The following is a 24,622-nucleotide window of genomic DNA, read 5'->3' on the forward strand; positions in this document are numbered from 1 at the left end:
GTTTGATGGGCGATGGGTTTGATCGCTCGCGTCCGGAAAGAATGGTTCATTATCGGTATTGTGCTCGTTATCACATTCGCCAAGCTCCAGCCGTCTGTAGGAGTGAAAGGAGGTAAGAAATGCCAAACTGTCCTCGTGGACACATTTCTGACCATAACAAAACTTTAAAAAAAGAGTTAATTTAGAAATAATAAATCAATAATGTCGCGGTCACTTTAAAGAAAACGCCTTGAGTGAATCGTATGTACGGACATGACACGTCAAGCGGTTATAAACAATGACTGATTGTTTATGTGTTGACATAAAGTGTCAGTACTTATTAAATGATACGAAGCTCATGTTTATGTCATGTAAAGTGGTTTGAATGTAGATAGAGATCATCTGAACATGTTATAATCGATGTGGGAGACAGGTTTGATGGTTGTTTTTACTGTACTTGTGACACGTTGCACACCCGGATCTGAATAATCCTGTCCGGGTGGAAATTGATGTGTAATGTGTTTTGTTTGTTTATACAGGTATGAATGTGCCTAATCAGAAACTTTTTAAGTTCTTTAAACGCCTTAAAGTTTTAAAAGACACGTAGTGTCTTGATGGATACTATAGTAATTAATAGTAAACACTGTAGTGCTTTTGACGCATACTATAGTAAATTAATCTGTTAAACTTATTCAATAGCTGTTATGGTAACACAGCATCTACAGTAATATAAACATATGATCCAATACTGTAGTTTTCTACAGCTAGTGTATATTACAATTCACCACAATTTACTGTAGTATACTACTATACTTATTACAGTTTATCAGTACAGAATGCTGTTGCATTCATTAACTGTGGTAAATGTTATAATTAGGGCTGCACAGTATTGAAAAATGTAACATTGTGATATTCTTTTATTTTGCGATATAAATTACGATATGAATACAATTTCACAAGATGACTTAATTTCTTTACTTAGAAAATGTATAAAGTTAGATCAATTGGGATGATTCTTTAGTAAGTTTTTGGGGTCCCCCAACACATTGTCTGTGCTTCTTGCAGTGTGTTTCTGTATTTGCATGTTTTTGGTATTTTCCTGCACTTGTTTATTCAGAGATTGATGAATTAATGTTTACTATTTGCATCTCCATAAACTCTAATAAACAATTTAAACTTTTTGGGGTCCTCGACACATTTTTGTTGTTGTCTGTGCTATTTGCAGTGCATTTCTGTATTAGCATGTGTTGTATTTTCATGCATAACAATCTATAAATACAATCAAGAAAAAGATACAACTGAAATAAAGTGTTATATTGTTTCCAGAGTCTAACAGGTTTCAAGTACAGTAACTGAATGATAAAAATAAAACTAATTTAATAAAAATTAATCGGAGTTGAGGTCAAAAATGGTACAATTTTTTTATGCCTAAAGGCTTTTAAAGTCATTATTCAATCACAGGCATTAAAAACACATGCAAATGATCAATTACAATACAAACTCAGCACTGCATACATCCTGCGATGTGAATGATCACATTGCGATATCATTGCTGAAATGATATATTTTACAGCCTTATGTATAGAGTATAATTCATTTTACTATAGTATGGTTCAACTTTATTTATTGTAGTATTTATTAATGTGAGGAGTGCTCAATATGCATATAAATATGTAAAGATCATAAAAGCATGTAATGCTGTGTCTTTGAGAAATCAGCATCTTGCAATTCTTAGTCTACATAGGAAAATGAAAGCATCTTCCAAGTAGATGTAGGTGTAATAATAAGTGTAAATATTTTTATTTTACACATATCTATTTCCCTATTATAATAAGTGTGCTTTCTTTCAGGTCCTCTTCATCCAGAGATCACCATCACTTATGTTGCAGTATCTGTCATTTTCTTCAACAGCGGCTTGTCTTTGAAAACAGAGGTATCATCTTTAAATATTTTTTTAAATGTGATTTTAATTATTTAGTTGTTTTTAATTATAGTTGCTTTATTTATAGTTGCATTTGTTTCTGTGTATGTTTTGCTTTTCCACTCTTTATATGTTTGTAAAGAGCTTTGATACTGTACTTTTAATGGTGCTGTAAAAAACAAAGTTTATTTTTATTATTATTATGCAAACTTGGTTATATTTATGATTTTATACAGTTTTAATAATACTGAGCAAAAAATTAATCACATCTAAAATTATTATTATTATTTTACTTATTATCTAACATAAGATATGGGTGTTTGTATATGTGGTATATGTAATACAAACACATACCTAAAATCATTTTTACAGAAAAAATCTTTACATATTTTTTTTATTTAAATATAATTTGTATCATATATATATATATATATATATATATATATAAATCTAATATATGCATGCATGTGTGTATTTATATAACAATAATAAATATTTACACAAATACACTTACCGGCCACTTTATTAGGTACACCTTACAAGTATCGGGTTGGACCCCCTTTTGCCTTCATAACTGCTTTAATCCTTCGTGGCATAGATTCAACAAGATTCTGGAAATATTCCTCAGAGATTTTGCTTCATATTTACATGATAGCATCACACAGTTGCTGCAGATTTGTCGGCTGCACATCCATGATGCAAATCTCTTGTTACACCACATTCCAAAAGTGCTCTATTGGATTGAGATCTGGTGACTGTGGCGGCCATTTAAGTACAGTGAACTCATTGTCATGTTAAAGAAACCAGTCTGAGATGATTCACGCTTTATGACATGGTGCGTTATCCTGCTGGAGGTAGCCATCAGAAGATGGAGACTCTGTGGTCATAAAGGGACGGACATGGTCAGCAGCAATACTCAGGTAGGCTGTGGCGTTGATGCTCAATTGGTACTAATGAGCCCAAAGTGTGCCAAGAAAATCTCCCCCACACCATTACACCACCACCACCAGCCTGAACCGCTGATACAAGGCAGGATGGATCCATGCTTTCATGCTGTTGAGGCCAAATTCTGAGCCGAGCATCCGAATGTGGCAGCAGAAATCGAGACTCATCAAACAACGCAACGTTTTTGAGATGGTTGTGCATGAAAATCCCAGTAGATCAGCAGTTTCTGAAATACTCAGACCAGCTCGTCTGGCACCAACAACCATGCAACGTTCAAAGACACTTAAATCCCCTTTCTTCCCCATTCTGATGCTCTATTTGATCTGCAGCAGATCGTCTTGACCATGTCTACATGCCTAAATGCATTGAGCTGCTGCCATGTGATTGGCTAATTAGAAATTTGCGTTAACGTCAGTTAGACAGGTGTACCTAATAAAGTGGCCGGTGAGTATATATTATGATAAAAACGTTTATTTTGGATGTGGTTTATCGCAATCAATTTTTTCCCTGCACACATTTTTATAATGGCTATTTCGACTTGTGTTTCAGGAGTTGGCGAGTGCGTTGATGCACGTAAAGTTGCATTTCTTCGTCCAGACATTCACGCTAGTATTTTTCCCCATCGCCATTTGGCTCCTTCTCAAAGTGCTGGCGCTGACGGCGATCAACGAATGGCTTCTCAGAGGGTGAGTGTGTTTATTTCCAGATTTCTCCAGCTCGTACACACACTCTCCAGCTGAATGGAGGCTCTGTTGCAGGAGTTGCACCATGGGTAACTGGATCTCTGAGGTCTTCAGTGTTTAGGTTGTTTTCCTGCAAGGGAGTTCTACATGTTCACCTGCAGCTTTACAGACAGACAAGACATTATGAGGCACTTTCAAAGATTAGTTCACTTCCAGAGGGAAAATCATAACTTACTCACTCCCCCGTCATTCAATATGCTCATTTATTTCTGGCTTCTGTTAAAAAGAAATTAAGCTTTTTGAGTATTTTGTCTCCATATAGTGGGTTTCTATGGTGCTCAGAGGTTTAAACTTTTTAAATGCAGTTTAAAAGGCTCTAAATGATCAGCCATGTTCATAAAATGTATAAAATTTCATAAAACTTGCTATTAATTATAGTCTTTTTAACAGTTTAATAATCAGGCATTGGAATCAGAGTGTGAAACACATATCCTAAATAAAGAATAATAAATGTTAACAGTAAAGTGCAAGGTAAAGAGTAACAGAGGCTGTGATATCTGATCTGTTTTCCACTATTTTCGCTATGGCGCCCTCCATGCAGCAGCCATGAAAAAGGTCTATATTGCATCACCAAAAATGATTAAGATCATGTCCATGTGTTGTGCGACATATTGATTATTGTGACAGGCCTGTGTAAAAGTGTTGTATATGAGTGTTTAGTGTTATTTATTAGCTTCTCTGTCCGTCAGGTTGCAGACGGTCGCTTGTATGCCTCCTCCAGTGTCCTCCGCTGTCATTCTCACAAAAGCTGTCGGCGGAAATGAGGTGAATTAAACAACAGCTTCATTAAACTTAAGAGTTTTTACATTTAAAATTTTCCCTTCTAACTTTTGATGTGAAACATCAATATTTGTATTTTGTCCCGATTCACAATAACAGATAGCAAAATAACTGAAGGAAGATAAATTGAAGGATGATATGTATATGCAAATACTCTAAACAAAACACAGCAGCATTAATTAACAAAAGAAATGGTATATTCCAAACGAATATATACCCAATAATATCACCATCGTAAAAATAAATAAATAAGCAACATTATATTTAAGATGATGTCGAGTATATGAAGTTGATATATTCCTAGTGTGGAGGAGAAAATCAACATATTCAATATAAGTCAATACATCTGTGCTTATTTGACATTAAAACATTAATAAATAAAAAATAAAATCAATATATTTATTTATATTTATATATTTTTTATTCACAGGCTGCAGCCATTTTCAATTCAGCATTTGGGAGTTTTCTGGTAAGTCTGATAATGTAGAGAGAAAAAAGACAACACAAACAAACAACAGAAAAATAAATGTGTGTGCTTTATTTTTCATTTTTTCTGTGATGTCTGCAGGGGATTGTGGTCACTCCTCTGCTGCTGCTTGTGTTTGTGAGTAAAACTGCTCTTTCATTTGTTTTCTGTTCCTTATGAAAGTGCTGAACAATAGGCATGTAGTGTGTGTGTGAGCTCGGTGGATTACATATGAATTATAATAGTTAATTTTAATTCGGCTTAGTCCCTTATTTATCTGGGGTCGCCACAGCGGAACGAACCACCAACTATTCCAGCATATGTTTTACACAGCGGATGCCCTTCCAGCAGCAACCTAGTAATGGCAAACACCCATACACACTCCTTCACACACACCCATACACTACGGCCAATGTATTTAATCGATTCCCCCTATAGCACATGTGTTTGGACTGTGGGTGAAACCGGAGCACCAGGTGGAAACCTACGCCAACACGGGGAGAACATGAAAAGAAACGCCAACTGAACCTGCTGGGACTCGAACCAGCGACCTTCTTGCTGTGAGGCGACACTGAGTCACATAATGAATTGTTACTGATTACAAATTGCATGACAAAATTTGTAGTTTGTAATATGATCTCTTGGATTGCTACACAGTTGGATTACTTTTTGGATTACATTTAGATTACTTGTGTGCTAATGTAACAGAGGCCAGCTAGTAAGTGCTGTGCAGGTAAACCTCACTCCTCTGACCTTTAAAGTTGTTCTTGCGACGGACGATAGAGGTCATGGTCTTTAGCCTCCTTCTTAGAGCACCCGACACCCATGCGGAAGGTCGCTGATTCGATCCCAGCTCCGAGCAGGTTGGGTGGTGTAGGACCGGCGGGGTTACATTGGTGCCGTGACCCGGATGGGAAAGAGGTTTTGGGGGGTGAGTGTAACGGAGGCCAGCTAGTAAGTGCTTTGCAGATAAACCTCACTCCTCTGACCTCTAACCGTACGTTCACACCGAAAGCGGCGAGAGCGTCCAAGGTTGCTCTGGCCGCCCTGGCGACAACGCTGTCTGCCTTCAGCTCCTGCGGCGAGAGCGTCAAAACTCGCTACATTGATCTCGTATTTAAAGGAGCCGTTGCAGCATATCAGTTACATTCCTGCATAAAACATGTTTCTAGCGTGAAAATTTTGCGCACTTCTTATCAAATTCATACAACAATGGAAGATCAAGTTGCGTGTGGTGTGACTTTGCTCTATTTATCCAATATATGTGTCCATATGTCTGAAATATCCTGAAGCAGCAGTACTGTTTTGTACTGTCACATCACGTGAGATTCCCGCTTTTTTAAGATAAATTTATATAACATTAATGAACATCAGTAACTCGCCAGTAACTTATTAAATGTATGTTCCTGTAGGAAATTTTTTTAAATAATTGGAAATCCGGCGACCGCAATAATCAAACCCTTGGGAACAACTGTGGTCGGAACCAAAGTTCACAGCTCTGTGTTCTCTGAACTGCTATCAAGCGATGGACGTCTTTATTCTGATTGCTTGCCGCCGAACCGCGTCATAGCTCATTACCATAAAGTTGACTTAATTTCAACTCTCCTCGACGCTCACGCCGGCGAAGACACGCCTCTTATCGCCGCCTATCGCCGCCGGCTCTCATTGAAAATGAATGACTTCCGGCTACTTTGACGCTCTCGCCGCTTTCGGTGTGAGCGTACAGTAAATGTGCTCTAGCGACAGGCGCAAGAAGCCATGGTCTTTAGCCTCCTTGGTAGAGCAGCCACCTCCCATGCGGAAGGTTGTCGGTTCGATCCCAGTTTGGAGCGGGTTGGGTGGTGTAGAACCAGCAGGGTTACACTAACCCTTATTCAACATAACATATAATGAAATAGGATAATCTTGTACTATTTGGATGGATATAAAGAAAAAATATGTCCATTCTTCATCAGAAATAATTCTATTATTTTCACCCACAGTCCAAACACATGCTCCATAGCGGAATTGGATGAACTAAATTGGCCGTAGTGTATGAGTGTGTGTGTGAATGAGTCTATGGGTGTTTCCCAGTACTGGGTTGCAGCTGGAACAGCATCCACTGTGTAAAACATATGCTGGAGTAGTTGGCGGTTCATTACGCTGTGGCGACCACTGATATATATGGGACTAAGCTGAAGGAAAATAAATATATATTTATAAATAATAATTATATTATATAAAATTATATTAATAATAAAACTCGCCAGCTTCTTTTTCAAAGTGCAATGTCAATACTTCAGTTAATACTTAATAATACTCACACTAATATACCTCAATGTTAGTGATTGCTGATAGTGTATAAGTATATAAGTGTCAGGTTTATTAGGAAAAAATATGAGAACAGAGAGAATTTGGGAGAATCCATGAATTGTGAACAACATACTGCCACTGAGTAAATAACCATGTAATCCATAATAAAGTAACTGTGATCTGATTACATTTAGTCATTTAGCAGACGCTTTTATCCAAAGTACTAGAGCTGCACAATTAATCGTTAAAAGATCGCGCTCTCGATTCGACCCCCTAGACCAGGGGTGTCAAACTCAATTCCTGAAGGGCCGAAGCCCTGCACAGTTTAGTTCCAACCCTGCTCCAACACACTTACCTGTAGGTTTCAAACAAGACTGAAGGACTCAATTAGTTTGATCAGGTGTGTTTAATTAGGGTTGGAACTAAACTGTGCAGAGCTGCGGCCCTTTTGGAACTGAGTTTGACACCTGTGCCCTAGATGATCTTAATCCAGCATTTCTACGATTCTGCCAATCATATTTTCAAGTTAAGGAGAGAAGAAAAGGCGGCTGCCCGAGTCTTTTCATTGTTTCACACACGTTGCTCAGTGACATTGACACCTCCAAATGATGTTGAATGAGTCACAAAATGTATTTATAAGGTATAATTCACCTAGAAATGTCATGTTGTCTTCATATAATGATGTTTTCGCGGCCGGGAAATCACACGTGACGTGAGCTGTTGTCACAGAGAGGCTGCACGCGCGCTCTACTTAATGATAGACGCGCGCGCGTCTACTTTAGTGAACAGGAACCTGCATATGTTGCGAGTAACAGGTTATACAGTTGTAAATAATATTCAGTTTGTGGCACTGAGTGATCGTTTGGGAGCCGCGCGCGAAGTATGAACAAGCACTAGCAGTCAGAATGAAACCGAAAGTGTGCACTTCATTTAAATGATCATATCGTATTTTAGAGTTATGATTACGACAAGCTTTTGATATGTTTTTTCTTTCATAGCGAACAGAGTTGGGCATGAAAATAAATGTTTGCAGTGTCAGTATAACTACTCTAGCCTATATATTGTTAAATATAATCTGAAAATGACAAATGTCTGATTTATAAGTACTTGTCTAATTTATAAGTTAGACAAGTAAAATTGTCTAATATGACAGATTGCAAGCATATATCTCAAACATAATAATTCAACATCAGAATTATCAGAAGTAGAATAGAATTATTTATAGAAACCAGTTCACATAATACACATAATATTATTATCGATGTTTTGCCATATGTTTGTTTTTACCATACCTTTATTTTACATCTACAGAATCGTGATCTTTATATCGCAATTCTCATTTTAGCCAGAATCGTGCAGCTCTACAAAGTACTTTAAAAAGTAGTTTACTCCAGTTATAAATATTTGATTTTAGGAATCTGATTACGTAATCCAGATTACCAGGCACGTGCACACATAGGGCTCAACCTGTGCAGTGCACATGCCCTTTTTAGTCTTGGATAGAAAGTGCCCTTCCAAAATGATCAAAAGTGCCCTCGCGACGCAACACACCTTCGGTCCCGCCCTTCAGTAGGCGTGCGACAACCCCGCCCTTGGTTACGCGCGCGACAACACAGCTGATCAGAACGCGCGCGACAACAACGCTCTTTAGTACGTGCGCGACAACACCCCCCCCACCCCCCGCTCTTCAAAAAATTTATCCTGCACATGCCCTTTGGACGGTCTATGCACGGGCCTGCAGATTACGTAATCCAGATTTCTTGGCCAGCGGAGAAATTAAAATGGTCGTGCCGAACTGAGTCTGGTTCTCTCAAGGTTTTTTTTCTTCACTCTCCTATTAGTGAAGTTTTTTTTCCCTCTCCGCTGTCGCCACTGGCTTGCATGGTTCAGGATCTGTAAAGCTACTCATCGATGAATTTGCTCTTCAGTGTTTGGACTCTCAGTAATGACTTCAAACCACACTGAACTGAGCTAAACTGAACTGAACTTAAACACCAAAAACTGAACTACCCTGATCCAGTTACTATGACCATTTATGTGAAGCTGCTTTGACACAATCTACATTGTAAAAGCGCTATACAAATAAAGCTGAATTGAATTGAATAGAATTGAATTAGATATGCATAATTTTCCAGCTCTGTTTCTGGTTATGTTGGAGTTGTACAGTGTGGTTTTTACTACACAATATATATATAATATGTCTATGGTTTTCCTTTGTATTGTGTGTGTTTAGCTGGGCTCCTCGTCTTCAGTGCCGTTCACCTCCATCTTCTCGCAGCTCTTCATGACGGTGGTCGTACCTCTCATAGTTGGACAGGTGTGTGTGTGTGTGTGTGTGTGTGTGCTGATATTGATGGTTTACAAGTACAATTTTTGTATAATGACAGGGACAAGGACATGCCTGATGTCTTTGTAATTCAAAACACTTAAAAAACAAACTTAATGGGGTCTTTTTATATATTTTTTCCAGGTTTCCTCTTAGGATTGGGTTGAGGGGTTAGGGCTATGTAATTAGCATTTTTATAAATGTATAAAGTACATTGCGCCTATGGAGAGTCCTTGTAAACCACCAATACTGATGTGTTTGTGTGTCTGTTGTTTTGGTCAATTATACTGGATGTGTGTTTTCAAATCTCAGGCCCCATTTGCATAATTTTTTTACTTTTTTTTTTAACCCTTAGGGGTCTGAGGTGATTTGCAGGGCCGCTAAGATGTTTTGACATGCCCTGACATTTGTGCTTGTTTCAGCTACTTAATACACATGTATATTTTGTATTCAGCACAGACTGTGCTATACCAAATATGTAAGAAATATTGATGCGTGTTTTTGGAAAATAAATATGCATGGTTAGTAGGTTTTGGAAATAAAGATGTAGCTGAAATAAGGCCCAAAAAACACACAGAATGTCCTTGAACAAGACTTTTAAAGAGCCCATATTATACATGAAATAGGGTCATATCTTGGTTGTAAGGGTCTCCAACAACAGTCTAATATGCATGCAAGGTCAAAAAACACTTTCGTGGTCTTATAATCTGCATTTATTTTTACCTAATTATTCCAGCGACTCCTGTATGAATCGTCCAGTGATTCATTTGTTCCCAAACCCCTCCTTAGCGCGAAGCTAATCTGCGCTAATTGGACCGATGACAGTCTGTTGTGATTGGTCGACTGCCTTCAGTGAGAGAGTGAAATGTCCAATAGCTAATCAGCAATATAAAAGTAGTCACAGTTCATACACGCTCGATAGTGTAGGCGTGGATTTTAGCTGCCAGTGGGTCAATGTAAATACAGACTATGGACTTGAAAATTCAGACGACTGACTATTTTATTGAGCAAAAACTTCAAAAACTGTTGAGGAGATCTCCTAGCTTCTCACTCTGCTCTTTTCACAGACACACACACACATATTGCACACACACACACACACACACACTTAACCCTGCTCCGGACGACAGCGCGCACACACACACACACACAAACAAACACACACACCTCCGGACGACAGCGCGCGCACACGCACACACAGACACACACACTACTCCTCCTCCACGGAGCTCCGTAAACAAAGCAGCACGCGTCGCGTTTTAAATGTGGCTTTGCACCCGATAAGAGAATATAGCCAGTTAACCTGATACAGTACATGCGGTTACAAGTAACAAATCACAACTAAATACATTTGCAAGCTGGAGTCAACGAGGCAACTTTAACCGCACGTACTTACACTTGAGAAATGGAGGAAGAAACCCATCCTGACGTCCATCAGTAAGTTACTCTTTACTGATCCTTCCTTTAACAAACGCAGATGAAGTATTCTTTGTAGCATGTAGTTTGCAGAAGTTTCCAGTAGTTTCCAACTGCTTGGCTATAATGCTGAGGTTTCATCTTTGGGTAGAGACTCAATATATCCATCTGCAGTGTGACTTCAATCGACCGGCATGTTTGTGTGTGTGTGTGTGTGTGTGTGTGTGTGTGTGTGTGTGGGTGTGTGTGTGTGTCTGGGTTTCTGCGTCAGAGGGCGGGGCCTCAGGTTTGAAATCTCCCGGGTTTGCGCGTGCACGTGAATAACTTGGTTTCGTTCGTATGTCATGGCGAAACACCTAATGACTCGGTATCAAGGCGACTCGTTTGAAGCACTATGAGTCGACTCTTTTATAGATGAATCAACAGTTTTAAACACTGTACTCTTACAGATTTAAGCCTTAGCTGGATAATTCACTTCACTTAGAGCTGTGTTACACACTACATGGAGGGGAATTTTCAAAAACCCATAATATGGGCTCTTTAAGTGACCAGTCCTGTAGGCTAGATTATTTACTTCATTATTCTGTTCTCTCATTCAAAGAAAACATTACAATGATTTACATTTTGTAAGTGTCTGGGTCAGAATACTGCAGGCGTGGGAGTGACAATGGTCATGGATAATTCATGCCTGGAGAGACAAAAGACACTCCCCCACTGGCTAATGTTCACCCATCAAAGGCAGTGTAAAGCAGTGTCCAGCTGCAAAAGCTAGCCCAAGCTAAATGCTCACATTATTATTTGCTGTATTATGACCATGTAAACACGAGTCAGTAATGGTAGTTTTACTTGATAATGATTTTTCAATACTGTTTTCATCTCTGGTGTGATGTTGAGTGTGTTTTGTGGCACCGCTGTGATATTGAGTGTGTGTTTAGGTGTGCAGGAGGTTTCTGCGTGAGTGTCTGGACCGCCGGAAGCCTCCGTTCGGGGCGGTGAGCAGTGTGGTTCTGCTCATGATCATCTACTCCACTTTCTGTGACACTTTCAACAACCCCAACATCGAGCTGGATCACCTGAGCCTGCTCACCGTCGTCTTCATCAGTGAGTCTCAAAAATCATCGTTATTTCAGCTCTCAAAGCAAATAGGCATGGGACGACAACCGGTTTCAAGGTTTTCAGCGGTTTGGAAAAGTTATGCTTTTAAAAACACTATTTTCTGCGATACGTTCCTTCTGTATATGCAAGTTTCTTTTTCATGTACATGTACATATGTAAATTTTTATTTTATTTATTTTTCTTTGATGTCCAATAACAATTTTAAACAATTTCAGAGAAGAATGGCGGTAAAAGAGCATGGTAACATTCAAAACACTGTAACTTTCACATTCACTAACTTAGAGTTTTTAGTTGTATTTATGTTATAATTTTCAATTATAACTGTTTCATAAAATAAATTTGGATTGGACTATGAGGGTTAAAAAGTGTTAAAATATACAAGTTTTAGTCTAAAGTTTAGTCTAAGTTTTAGCCGGCAGCTAGCTCTCTGCAACTCTCACATGGTCGCCCACTGAAGCTAAGCAGGGCTGCGCCCGGTCTGTACATGGATGGGAGACCACATGGGAAAGCTGGGTTGCTGCCGGAAGTGGTGTTAGTGAGGCCAGCAGGGGGCGCCCATCCTGCGGTCTGTGTGGGTCCTAATGCCCCAGTATAGTGACGGGGACGCTATACTGCTCAGTGAGCGCCGTCTTTCGAATGAGACGTTAAACCGAGGTCCCGACTCTCTGTGGTTGTTAAAAATCCCAGGATGTCCTTCGAAAAGAGTAGGGGTTTCACCCCGGCATCCAGGGGCAAAATGGCTGCCGTCGCGTCATCCAGGTGGATGCTGCACACTGATGGTGGATGAGGAGATGCCCCCATTGTGTGTAAAGCGCTTTGAGTGTCCAGAAAAGCGCTATATAAATGTAAGGAATTATTATTATTATTATTAAATTGTAAAATCCAATCAGAAATGTGATGGTAAACTAATTTTAATGAATTATTAAAGAAATAATATGTCTCCCAGTGATGGGTTGCAGTTGGAAGGGCATTCGCTGTGTAAAACATGTCCTGCATAAGTTGGCGGTTCATTCCGCTGTGGCAAACCCAGATTAATAAAGGGACTAAGCCGAAAAGAAAATGAATGAATGAAAGACTAAAGACACTATATAGTTATTTCTCTCTCTCTCTCTCTCTCTCTCTCTTTTAGTATTTTCCATCCAGCTGAGCTTCATGGCCCTGATATTTTTCTTATCCACGAGGTGAGAAACACAGTCACTTTTTTCACATATTGCGTTTATTTTTCAATATTAAATTTACCGGTTTAACATTAAAGAAACAACAATGTTATCCTCTAGAAATCCCCCCCCCTCACAAACCATTTACAATTTTCAGTTAAAGAGGATGATCTGTGAATATTATCTCTGTTACCCACATCGCCAGCATCCTATTTTGTGATGTTTTGCAGGAAATCCTCTGGTTTCAGTGCAGCTGACTCAGTGGCCATCATGTTTTGTGCCACTCATAAATCCCTGACTTTAGGTAAAACACTGGTTTCATCCCAAATTACACACTGCACACTATGCACTTATACACTCACTCAGCCATGTAGTGTATGAGTTTAGTCTGGTCCCAAATTGAACACTAATGTTTATTGGCTAAATGGAAATTCAAAATTCTATTTATTTTAGTGAAATAAAAGATCAAATGATCAAATTGCTGTCAGGAATCCAGCAACCACATTCACCATCAAAATAATTAATCCAGCCTCAGTGCAAGATAGCTCCTGCACCTTCGACAAGTGAGCCCTTCTTCATCAGTTAATCCGCCCCTTTGTAAGCGTCCCTTCCCTTTATTAAGTAGCCCCTCCCCTTAATTAGTAACTCCTTCTTTAGTCAGCAAGCCCTTCATCAGTAACTCCTCCCCTCTTATCTTAATAAGTAACTTCTTCTCTTCATCAGTAACTCCTCCCCTTCATCTGCAAGCCCTCCTCCTAAACAGGAACTCCTTCCCTTCATCAATAACTCCTTTCCTTAATCAGTAACTTCTCCCTTTTATCATCAACTCCTCCCCTTAATCAGCATCCCTGTCCCTTCATCAGTAACTCCTCCTTTTCATCAGTAACTCCTCCCCTTAATTAGCCAGCCCTCCCCTTCATTAGTAACCCCTCCCCTCTGTTAGCAGTAGGGTTGTAACGGTATGAATTTTTTACGGTATGATAATCGTCTAAAACAATACCACGGTTTGACGGTTTTGCGGTATACGGTATTAAATAGTAATTCTCATAGCAAAGACCCTGAAAAGAATAAGAACACGTTTTCTGACTGAACAAAGGTTTTATTTCAACAAACCTTTGAGAGAACCATTTTAATAGAACTATAGAAGTCTTTTATAAAAATAAACTGAAAAATCTCCCATTTTAATAAATTAAATTAGAAGGAATAAACAAGCAGGGTCTTTTAAGATTAGACAAAAGTAAACTTAAACTGTCCTTCCTTATAAGCAGGATAAATGGGAGACCAAAAGTGCAATACCAAGTTTATGGCTGTAAACATGTATTTAAAGCGTTGTTTTTTTCAGTCTAGGTTGTGATGAAGAAATGTAAGCATGTTGAGATTTTCAGGACTTAATCTTGACCGCTGAGGTGAGAGAATGTGTCCACTTGTACAATGAACAAATAAAAAAATAAGAAAATAATAAATAATGTGTCAAAGTCCAAATAAACATGGTGCAAATCCTCAGTAAAAAATAGATATAAATATTTACTATACTATAAATAGTTACATAACGAAACTAGATTCAATATGGAACATCCTTAGGTTTTATGTGCCAGCATGGATATGGTTGTCTGTGGATATGGATTTTAGCTGCACCTTCATTTGTGTCTTTTGAAAACAGCAAGAGCAGCAGTTCGTCTTTGCTGTGTCACTGTTTTGTCATGTTTCTGTGCTGCTGTGCATGCAAAAGTACTTAGTATGAGAATTATTTCATGCAAAACTTTTTTTTTTTTTTTTGCGTTTTATTTATTTTATCTCTCCGTGTTGTTCAAAAAGCTCATGTTGGTCCACAAACAAAAGTGAAACCTATGCTTATTGGTTGTGATATAGCGAGTTTGAACCAATCTGGGCATGGAGGAGGGACAATGCATCAATGTATCATGTCTGGTTTGTCCGGAGACACAGTGACGAGCGTTTCTTTGTCAAATCAGCGTTGTCAAATTTTGATGACGTAACCGCACTGATTCCGGAGCCTCTGAAAGTCCGGCACTGGAAAGCTGAGATTCTCTTCTTTATGCCAATCTTTGAATTGTATGAATCGGATCAGCGGATCAAAAGTTATTAAACATTTAAGAGCAATACTTATTTTTAGCCGCGGGCGGCTGTCTCTGTCTTTAAGGGTTAAAACCGTTGATATGCAATTGTTCATGGTATGATAATCGTGCACGTTCAAATCGTGGTAGACCGTCATACCGGTATATTGTTACAACCCTAGTTAGCAGCACCTCCTCCCCTTCGTCAGCAGACTTCTCTTCATCATTAACCCCTCCCCTTCATTAACTAATATTTCATTAATAATTCAATAATAATTCATTAACAGTAACTCCTCCCCTTAATCAGTAACTTCTCTCTTTCATCATCAACTCCTCCCCTTAATCAGCATCCTTGTCCCTTCATCAGTAACTCCTCCTTTTCATCAGTAACTCCTCCCCTTAATCAGTAACTTCTCTCTTTCATCATCAACTCCTCCCCTTAATCAGCATCCTTGTCCCTTCATCAGTAACTCCTCCTTTTCATCAGTAACTCCTCCCCTTAATCAGTAACTTCTCGCTTTCATCATCAACTCCTCCCCTTAATCAGCATCCTTGTCCCTTCATCAGTAACTCCTCCTTTTCATCAGTAACTCCTCCCCTTAATCAGTAACTTCTCTTTCATCATCAACTCCTCCCCTTAATCAGCATCCTTGTCCCTTCATCAGTAACACCTCCTTTTCATCAGTAACTCCTCCCCTTAATCAGCAAGCCCTCCCCTTCATTAGTAACCCCTCTCCTTTAATAGCAGCCCCTCCCCTTAATAAGTAACTCCTTGCCTTCATCAGCAGCTTCTCCTCTTCATCAGCAGGCCCACCCCTTCAGCGTCAGCTCCTCCTCTTTATCAGCAACCCTTCCCCTTTGTTAGAAGCACCTCCTCCACTTCATCAGCAGACTCATCCTGTTCATCAATAACTCCTCCCCCTTCATCAGCAGGCTTCTCCTCTTTATCAGTAACCCCTCCCCTTAATCAGTAACTCCTCCTCTTTGTCAGTAGACTTGTCTCTTCATCAGTAACTCCTCCCCTTCGTTTGGAGCCCCCCCATCTGTAACTTCTCCCCTTCATCAGCAGGCCCGCCCCTTCAACAGAAATTACTCCTTCATCAGTAACTCCTCCTCTTCATCAGGCCCTCCCCTTCACCAGTAGCTCATCCTCTTCATTAAAAGCTTCTCCTCTTCCACCATAGCCCGTCCTCTTCAGCAGCACCTCCCCTTCATCTGTAACTCCTCCCCTTCATCCGCAGCTCCTCCTCTTCATCAGTAGCTCCTCTTATTGATCAGCAACCCCTTCCCTTCACCCACAGCTCCTCCCCTTCTGCTACATATGCAAAGCTGCAAGCATTAAGTGCATGCAGTATTCACCAATACACACTTCTGTTTATCAATTGAATAAGTGCATCATCCGAGTATTTCAAGTGCACTTATTCTTTAAAATGTTCAGTGTTAATGCACAACTTACACTATTTATACTACTAAAAAGGCCTAGAGTAGTGCATAAGATTGCGATTTGGGACGCAGCTGCTCACTGTGCTGTGTGGCTGTGTCAGATGTGGATGGTTTGGCAGTGTTTTCTGGTGTGTGTCTGCAGGAATCCCCATGCTGAAGATCGTGTTTGAGGGTTATGAGCATCTGTCTCTGATCTCTGTGCCTCTACTGATCTACCATCCCGCTCAGATCCTGCTGGGCAGCGTCTTACTCCCCTCCATCAAAACCTGGATGAGCGGCAGACAGAAGGTCTCACTCACTCCCACATGCATGCATACATACACACTCATCTCTCTTTCACACACATCATATCCGCCAACACTCCCATTTTTCTCGGGAGTCTCCCATATTTCAGACCTATCTCCCGCTACCCTCCCGTTTTGTTACCTCTCCCAGAAAACTCCGGTTATGTTATTGTTGCCATCACTGAGACTCTTGGTTTGCTTTCTCCACAGACTCTGACACCCATATGATCTCTACACTGTTGATCAGTAGCCGTGAAACACTCGGCTGAGTTAGAAACCAAACCAGAACCAACGAGACCAAACCAGAGGAGACGACAACTGTGGACGAACAGGAGATCAGTGCCTTACAGTGACCCGCTGGACCACAGTGCAGGGAACACACACACACACACACCATTCCTGAATGTAGAGCTTTATTTTTATATGAACTCCAGACTCTTTTCTAACTCCAGCAGTGCTCACACTCATCAGAAGAGATTTATATTTGTTTTTTAGACTCCAGGAAGTGGTTCAGTGTTTCTGCAGTACAGACTGAAGTGAATGTGTAATGCACTGCTAACCTCCTTTAGCTGACGACCCGAGTATTGTTTATTCTGCTGCAGTAAACACACACACAGAGGTCAGTCGCCATGTCCTGTGCCATATGATGTTACTGAAGGAATAAACCTTGTCCTAAATCCTGTCTGAAGGAGGTTTTCTTTGTCAACCTTTTCTAATTGTGTTTTGTGGTGCTTTAACATCATAAAAGGATGATTAAACAGAGTACAAACACACAGAGCACTTTTTAAAATAAGTCTAGTAACATGCTAATCATGCTAGTGACACAATAATGATGCTAGAAACATTAGTAACATGTTAATCATGCTATTAAACGTGTTAGAGACGTTAGCAACATGCTAATAACATGTAAATCATGCTAAAACCTGTTGGAAACTTACCAACATGCTAATCATGCTAGTGACACAATAATGATGCTAGAAACATTAGTAACATGTTAATCATGCTATTAAACGTGTTAGAGACGTTAGCAACATGCTAATAACATGTAAATCATGCTAAAACCTGTTGGAAACTTACCAACATGCTAATCATGCTAGAAACATGTTAATCGTTAATAACATGATAGTAACATGTTAACATCATGCCAGTGACATGCTAGTAACATGTTAATCATGTTAAAACATGTTGGAAACTTTACCAACATGCTAATCATGCTGGAAACATGTTAATAGCATGATAGTAACGTTAACACCATGCTAATAACATGCTAGTAATGATGTTAACGTCAAGCTACTAAAATGCTAATCATTTAAACATCATGTTAGTAATGTTATAAAAACACGCTAAACATGTTAATAACTTGAAGTTAACATTAACACCATACTAATGACATTCTAGTATGTTAACGTCATGCTACCAAACTGCTAATCAGTCAAACAAATGTTAGCAATGTTATAAAACATGTTAATAACTTTAGCAACATGCTAGTAACATGTTAATCATGTTAAAACATGTTGGAAAATTCCCAACATGCTAATCATGCTGGAAACATGTTAACACCATGCTACCAAAATGTTAATTATTCAAACAACAGGTTAGTAATGTTATAAACATGTAAGAAATGTTAGCAACATGCTAGTAACATGTTAATCATGCTAAAAAAACATGTTGGAAACTTTACAGGCATGTTAATCATGTTAATAACATAGTAACGTTAACACCATGCTAGTGACATGCTAGTATGTTAACGTTATGCTACCAAAATGTTAATTATTCAAACATGTTAGTAATGTTATAAAACACGTTAGCAACATGCTAGTAACATGTTTATCATGCTAGTTGGGAACTATTTCGACATGTTAATCATGCTGAAAACATGTTAATAACATGATAGTAACATGTTAACACCATGCTAGTAATAATGTTAACGTTATTCTACCAAAATGCTAATCATTCAAACAACATGTTAGTAATGTTAATCATGCTAGAATTATCCTTGCAACATGCAAGTAACATGCTAGTGTCAAGCTAATTATTCTGGAGAAATTCTCAACATTATAATCATGTTAGCAATATACTATAAAACACAACACAGGAAAGATCTTAACAACATTTTAACATGCAGGAAGCATGTTAAAATATGCCAATCATGTTAATAGACCGTTTTGAGGGATGTAAACAATAACCATGGTCCTGACGTATGTCCTGTATTACATTTTAAATTTCCATAGCTTCTGTAGGTTTAAAAAGAGTCACATGTTGAAAAATAATGTTACGACAGCTGTTATAACATCAAGTTATGATTGAATCGTCTGTTGTTTCAGATACGAAAAAGTTTGACAACAAGCAGGAAATGCTCAGGGACCAATGACATCAACACATTGAAATGTGTTTATAACATGATAGTAACACGCTAATCATGCTAACACAATGCTAATAATGCTGGTAACAGTATGCTACCAAAATGCTAATGATGCTAAAAAATTGTCAATCATGCTGGAATCATCCCTACAACATGCTAGTATATACTACTAATTATGCTAGGAACATGTCAATGACAAGTCAAGAAAATTTAAACGACATAACCATGCTAGCAATGTGCTACTGAAATGCCAATCATGCTAGTAGCATGATGCTAGTATTCTGAAAACATGCTAACAACATGATAATTGTGTTAGAAGTGTGATAGTAACATGCTAATCCTACTAGCAATGCGCTAGTAACATGCTAATTATGCAAGTAACATGTTAGTAACCATTCAGAACGCAACAGCATGACAAACTACGCTTTTGAAATTACAAGCTAAGTGTTCTCAAGCCAACATCAAAGATTCCATTTTTTTTTTTTAATTCAATCATTGTTTTTTTTTTTATTAATATTTTTTTCGCGTTTTCAAGCCTCTGAAATGCTGTTGTCATTCAAATAAACAGCCAAAAGATGAATTGTTACTGTTTTTAGTTGAAATATTCATGTTAGCATACCCTGATTTACACACCATGCACTTTTAATACTTTTCTACTCTCTCTATATGTTATTTAGAGTTTAAACTAATTTTTAAAACTAGTATTCAGACTAAAATGTATCTTATTAGCATTTATGCATGTTATTAAATACAACTGAAATATCGCTAAAGGCAAAAGCTCTTCCTGCTTTTCTGTCTTTGAGGGGGTTTGATACAGTAAGTGTGTAAAATAGATTGCCGTTTTCTGCATACTTTTATCAGTGTTTGAAAGAATATACTATATAGTAAATTAAATAGTAGTATACAATGGGTTAAAATCAAGCAACCCGGTCTGATCACATCATTAAAATTCAGAATAGAAATGAATTTTGAAAAGTCACACCACCTACTGGTGGTATTTATATAATGAATATCTGTATACTGTACACAGAAAAACTAGCGTATGCATGTTTTGGGGTCGGTAAAATTAGTTTTTCCAAGAAATCAAAGCTTTTTTTATTCAGCAAGGATGTTACAAATTCATTTAAAAAATCCAACCCCAGCTCAGTCTGATTATGTACCCCTGTATACATTTCTGGAGAGCGCCAAAAACATCCCAGGAGCTACGTTATTTTTTGCAGTTTTTCTCTCGCGAGTGCCATTTGCACCAGTTGTTCTAGCGTAAATTACCAGAGGCTGCTGTCGACTGACTGACCCACTCTCCTCCTTCCCTAAACCCAATCAATAGTGTTTTCAAAAGCACCAATTGATCCGCCCACACTCAAAAAAAATCAACTAGGCATGTATTGGATTTACAAAATAAAAATTTGTCAGACTGAAAAGATTAAATCAAGTTTACGTATGTTAAATGATTAACTCATGTTATATGAAACTGAATCAAGATATAATCAAATGAATTTAATCAGAACATGTTGATTCAATGAGACTGAGACGCTTCAAATCGACAACTCTCACTCTGGAGAGTCACTTCGCGCATATCAGTAGGTGGCTGTAGTGCGTTTGGATGTCAGCATACGGAAACAAGAAGAAGAAGTGTGTTTTCTGCACAGTTTGGGAATTGGTTTTCCCAAGAGCTTGAATGTTATGCATGTTATGTTGTTGGCTATATGTGTCCTATACATTTTATACTTTTACATTTTGAATAGGAGTACCAAAGTGAAGAAAGCTGTTTAAACTCAACTGGTAAAAAAATGATGTTAACGACCTACAGGTATTGCTTGGGGATCAGTTTTCTTAAGAGCCAAGGTTATTTTGTTGGCTAAATGTTTCTTATACATTTTATATTACATATTACAATTTTGGATATTATATGACATTTTGTATCAGAATATTAAAGAAGAAATTTGTTTAAATGTGATTGGTGCCTGCTAAAGGCTATAATAAAAGAAAAAAAATATATATAGATATATATATATGTTTTCTGTCCTTTTTGTGTTGAATTACTTAATTTTAAATCTTGCTTCATAGTATTGTAATTTAAAAAATGTAATTTAAACCACAAGGCGAGGCAGTGGCGCAGTGAGTAGCACGTTCGCCTCACAGCAAGAAGGTCGCTGGGTCGCTGGGTCGCTGGTTCGAACCTCAGCTCAGGTAGCGTTTCTGTGTGGAGTTTGTATGTTCTCCATGCCTTCGCGTGGGTTTCCTCTGGGTGCTCTGGTTTCCCCCACAGTCCAAAGACATGCGGTACAGGTGAAATGGGTAAGTAAGTGAGTGTGTGTGTATGAATGTTTCCCAGAGATGGGTTGCGGCTGGAAGGGCATCTGCTGTGTAAAAAACTTGCTGGATAAATTGGCGGTTCATTCTGCTGTGGCGACTCCGGATTAATAAAGGGACTAAGCCGACAAGAAAATGAATGAATGAATTTAAACAACAATATTGAACAAGAAATTTACTAGCTGATTTAACAAGACATAATTTTGTTAAAGTAAAGCTTTAGTGTTACATTGAGTAAATTAGAATCATTTTAACTAGAATAACACAATACATTTTGAGTCAATTAGTTGCAAAGAAGTTGGACTGAAATATTGAAACCATGTTTTATCTACAAATGTGCTTTGTGTTCATACAACATGTTCAAAGCAGTTCAGGTTTACTTGGTTGGATTAGATTCATAAAGGGTGCCACCAGGCCCGTGCAGAGACCGTCCAAAGGGCATGTGCAGGATAATTTTTTGAAGAGCGGGGGGGGGCAGGGGATGGGGGTGGGTGGGATGGGGGGAGGGGCAGGGTGCTGCAGATCTGCAGAGTGGATGCGCGCGTACTGATCAGCTGTGTTGTCGCGCGCGTACTCAAGAGCGGTGTTGTCGCGCGCCTACTGAAGGGCGGGACCGAAGGTGTGGCGCGTCGCGGGGGCACTTTTGATCATTTTGGAAGGGCACTTTCTATCCAAGACTAAAAAGGGCATGTGCACTGCACAGGTTGAGCCCTATGTGTGCACGTGCCTGGGTGCCACGATTAAATCATGTTCATTCAACAATTTTTTTTTTTTGAGTGCACCCTCTTCCCTAGGAAAGCCGTCCATATGGAGGTTAGCGGTCAGCTTGTAGCTCGAAAAGGAACGCCATCATACCGCCCCGTAGTGTTCATTTTAAAGAATTGCAGCCGTACGTATCTCTGGCTACATAATGCGTGATCTCCAGAAATGTATATATATTTATTTAATGCGACCAGCGTTTTAAAGAATGAAATCGAGGCTGCGGTGGGAAGCAGAGGTATAGGATCAGCACTGTAAACATTGCAACAACATGCTGTGGACTACAAACCTCAAGCTGTTGCCGCGGTTTCAAAACGCAGAAATGGTGTAAGCGTCACTTTAATATCATTCAGTTAAGTTTAATTATATAGGCAAGTTGATAAGGTGTTCCTAATGTTTGCTATGGTGTTATGTCATAGAAAGCAAGCTGATAGGGTGTTCTGGATGGTTGCTAGGGTTTCTATTATATTATTATTATTATATATAATTTGTATGTAAGTGACAAGGAGTATAAAGAAATCTTACTGAGCCCCAAATGCATGCTTCTGTACTTCAGACACTGTTCAGACGTTCAGTTTCCTTGTGGTGTTATGAGGTTGTACTCGGCTTGCAGCACCAGAAAACTGTTCTGCCGTATTTTGCGCACCTGCACCAGGTCTCCACACTCCTGGACGTGGATGATTCCTCTGTCATCATGATGGCGGTCGTTCAGTGACACGGCGGTGCGTTTTCGACAGTGTTTCCTCTGCAGGTACCGGAGACCCACAGCTACAGCCATTCCCAGAGCAGCAGAGAGACCCAAGAGTAAGCCCAGCTCAGATGCGCTGTGGCTGGGCACACGCTCAGGCATCTTCCCTCCTCCCTCTGGAACTCCAGATGGGGTTTTGGGTGGTTTTGGAGGTTTGAGAACATCCCCAAACTGATCAGAAGGGTGTTTTTTGCGCTGCGTCAGAGACACAGCGCCCTCTGTTGGTTCCCAGGATGGAAAAAATTCAGATGAAGAGCGTCGGAGAGCTGGAGAAGGTTCAGGATGGAGGGATGCTGTGAGGAACTGTGTGTGAATGTGTGCTCGTTGTTTTGTAGTGGGTGTAAATGTGTGTGCATCAACACTGTAAGACTGTGACAGCAGGCTTGGGGTGGTGTGTGTGCTGCTAATAGTGGTTTTGTGTGTGTTATCATCAGGGGGTTGTGTGTTTATGTCTGTTTTGATGTGTGTAAATGTGTCTGCATCAACACTGTGAGTCTGGTTTGGGATTGTGTTTGTGCTGTTATTAGTGTTATCAGGGGTTTGTGTGTCTGTTTTGGTGTTGGTAGTGTGTGTTAATGTGTGTGCATTGACACTGTGAGACTGTAACAACAAGGTTGGGATGGTGTGTGTGCTGTTATAAGTGGTTTTGTGTGTGTTATCATTAGGGTGTTGTGTGTTTATGTCTGTTTTGGTGTGTGTAGGGTGTGTAAATATGTGTGCATCTACACTAGTCAGGTTTGATATGGTGTGTGTGCTGTTATTAGTGGTTTTCCCTGTGTTGTTGAGAGGTTGTGTGTTTACGTCTACTTTGGAGTGTGTAAATGTGTGTGCTTCTACACTGTGTGTCGGGTTTGGGGTGGTGTGTGTGCTGTTATTAGTGGTTTTGTTTGTGTTATCATCAGGGGTTTGTGTGTTTATGTCTGCTTTGGTGTTTGTAGTGTGTGTAGTGTGTACATCAACACTGTGAGTCAGGTTTGGGGTGGTGTGTGTGCTGTTATTAGCGTTATTAGGGGGTTGTGTGTCTGTTTTGGTGTGTGTAGTGTGTGTAAAGGTGTGTGCATCTACATTGTGAGTCAGGTTCGGGAAGGTGTGTGTGCTGTTATTAGGGGTTTTGTCTGTGTTATCATCAAGGGGTTGTGTGTTTATGTCTGCTTTGAAGTGTGTAGTGTGTGTAAATGTGTGTGCATCTACACTGTGAGTCAGGATAGGGATGGTGTGTGTGCTGTTATTAGTGTTATCAGGGGTTTGTGTGTCTGTTTTGGTGTGTATAGTGTGTGTAAATGTGTGTGCATCTACACTGTGTGTCAGGTTTGGGACGGTGTGTGTGCTGTTATAAGCGATTGTGTGTGTGTTATCATCAGGGGGTTGTGTGTTTGTGTCTGTGTTGGTGTGTGTAGTGTGTGTGAATATGTGTGCATCTACAATGTGAGTCAGGTTTGGGATGGTGTGTGTGTTATTATCAGGGGTTTGTGTGTTTACGTCTGTTTTGGAGTGTGTAGT

The 24,622-nt window shown here is 39.3% G+C and overlaps 2 protein-coding genes and 1 long non-coding RNA gene across 3 annotated transcripts in view; 1 reads left to right on the forward strand and 2 right to left on the reverse strand.

Annotated features, from left to right (window-relative positions):
* On the forward strand, nt 1-17,622 carry slc10a7 (solute carrier family 10 member 7). Its single transcript, NM_001003420.1, is given in 12 exon segments — nt 1-112; nt 1,830-1,912; nt 3,395-3,531; nt 4,278-4,353; nt 4,799-4,837; nt 4,937-4,972; nt 9,360-9,443; nt 11,804-11,969; nt 13,114-13,165; nt 13,372-13,445; nt 16,799-16,944; nt 17,151-17,622. Coding segments are annotated over 12 exon segments (1,011 nt in total). The 5' UTR covers nt 1-12; the 3' UTR covers nt 17,169-17,622.
* Nucleotides 17,339-20,534, reverse strand: LOC141380573 (uncharacterized). Its single transcript, XR_012398817.1, has 3 exons — nt 19,060-20,534; nt 18,014-18,977; nt 17,339-17,863 (listed from the first exon to the last, which is right to left on the reverse strand). It is a non-coding gene; the product is annotated as an uncharacterized lncRNA (long non-coding RNA).
* A 2,208-nt stretch (nt 20,535-22,742) lies between these two features.
* reeld1 (reeler domain containing 1) overlaps nt 22,743-24,622 on the reverse strand; it is a 7,892-nt gene continuing 6,012 nt past the window's right edge. The window contains exon 5 of the mRNA XM_073939434.1: nt 22,743-24,622. This exon is cut by the window's right edge and continues 437 nt beyond it. Within this exon, the coding sequence (XP_073795535.1) occupies nt 22,946-24,622 (1,677 nt within the window). The 3' untranslated portion in view covers nt 22,743-22,945.

The sequence above is a fragment of the Danio rerio genome, chromosome 23 (genome assembly GCF_049306965.1).
Source record: "Danio rerio strain Tuebingen ecotype United States chromosome 23, GRCz12tu, whole genome shotgun sequence".
Taxonomy (NCBI): Eukaryota; Metazoa; Chordata; class Actinopteri; order Cypriniformes; family Danionidae; genus Danio; species Danio rerio.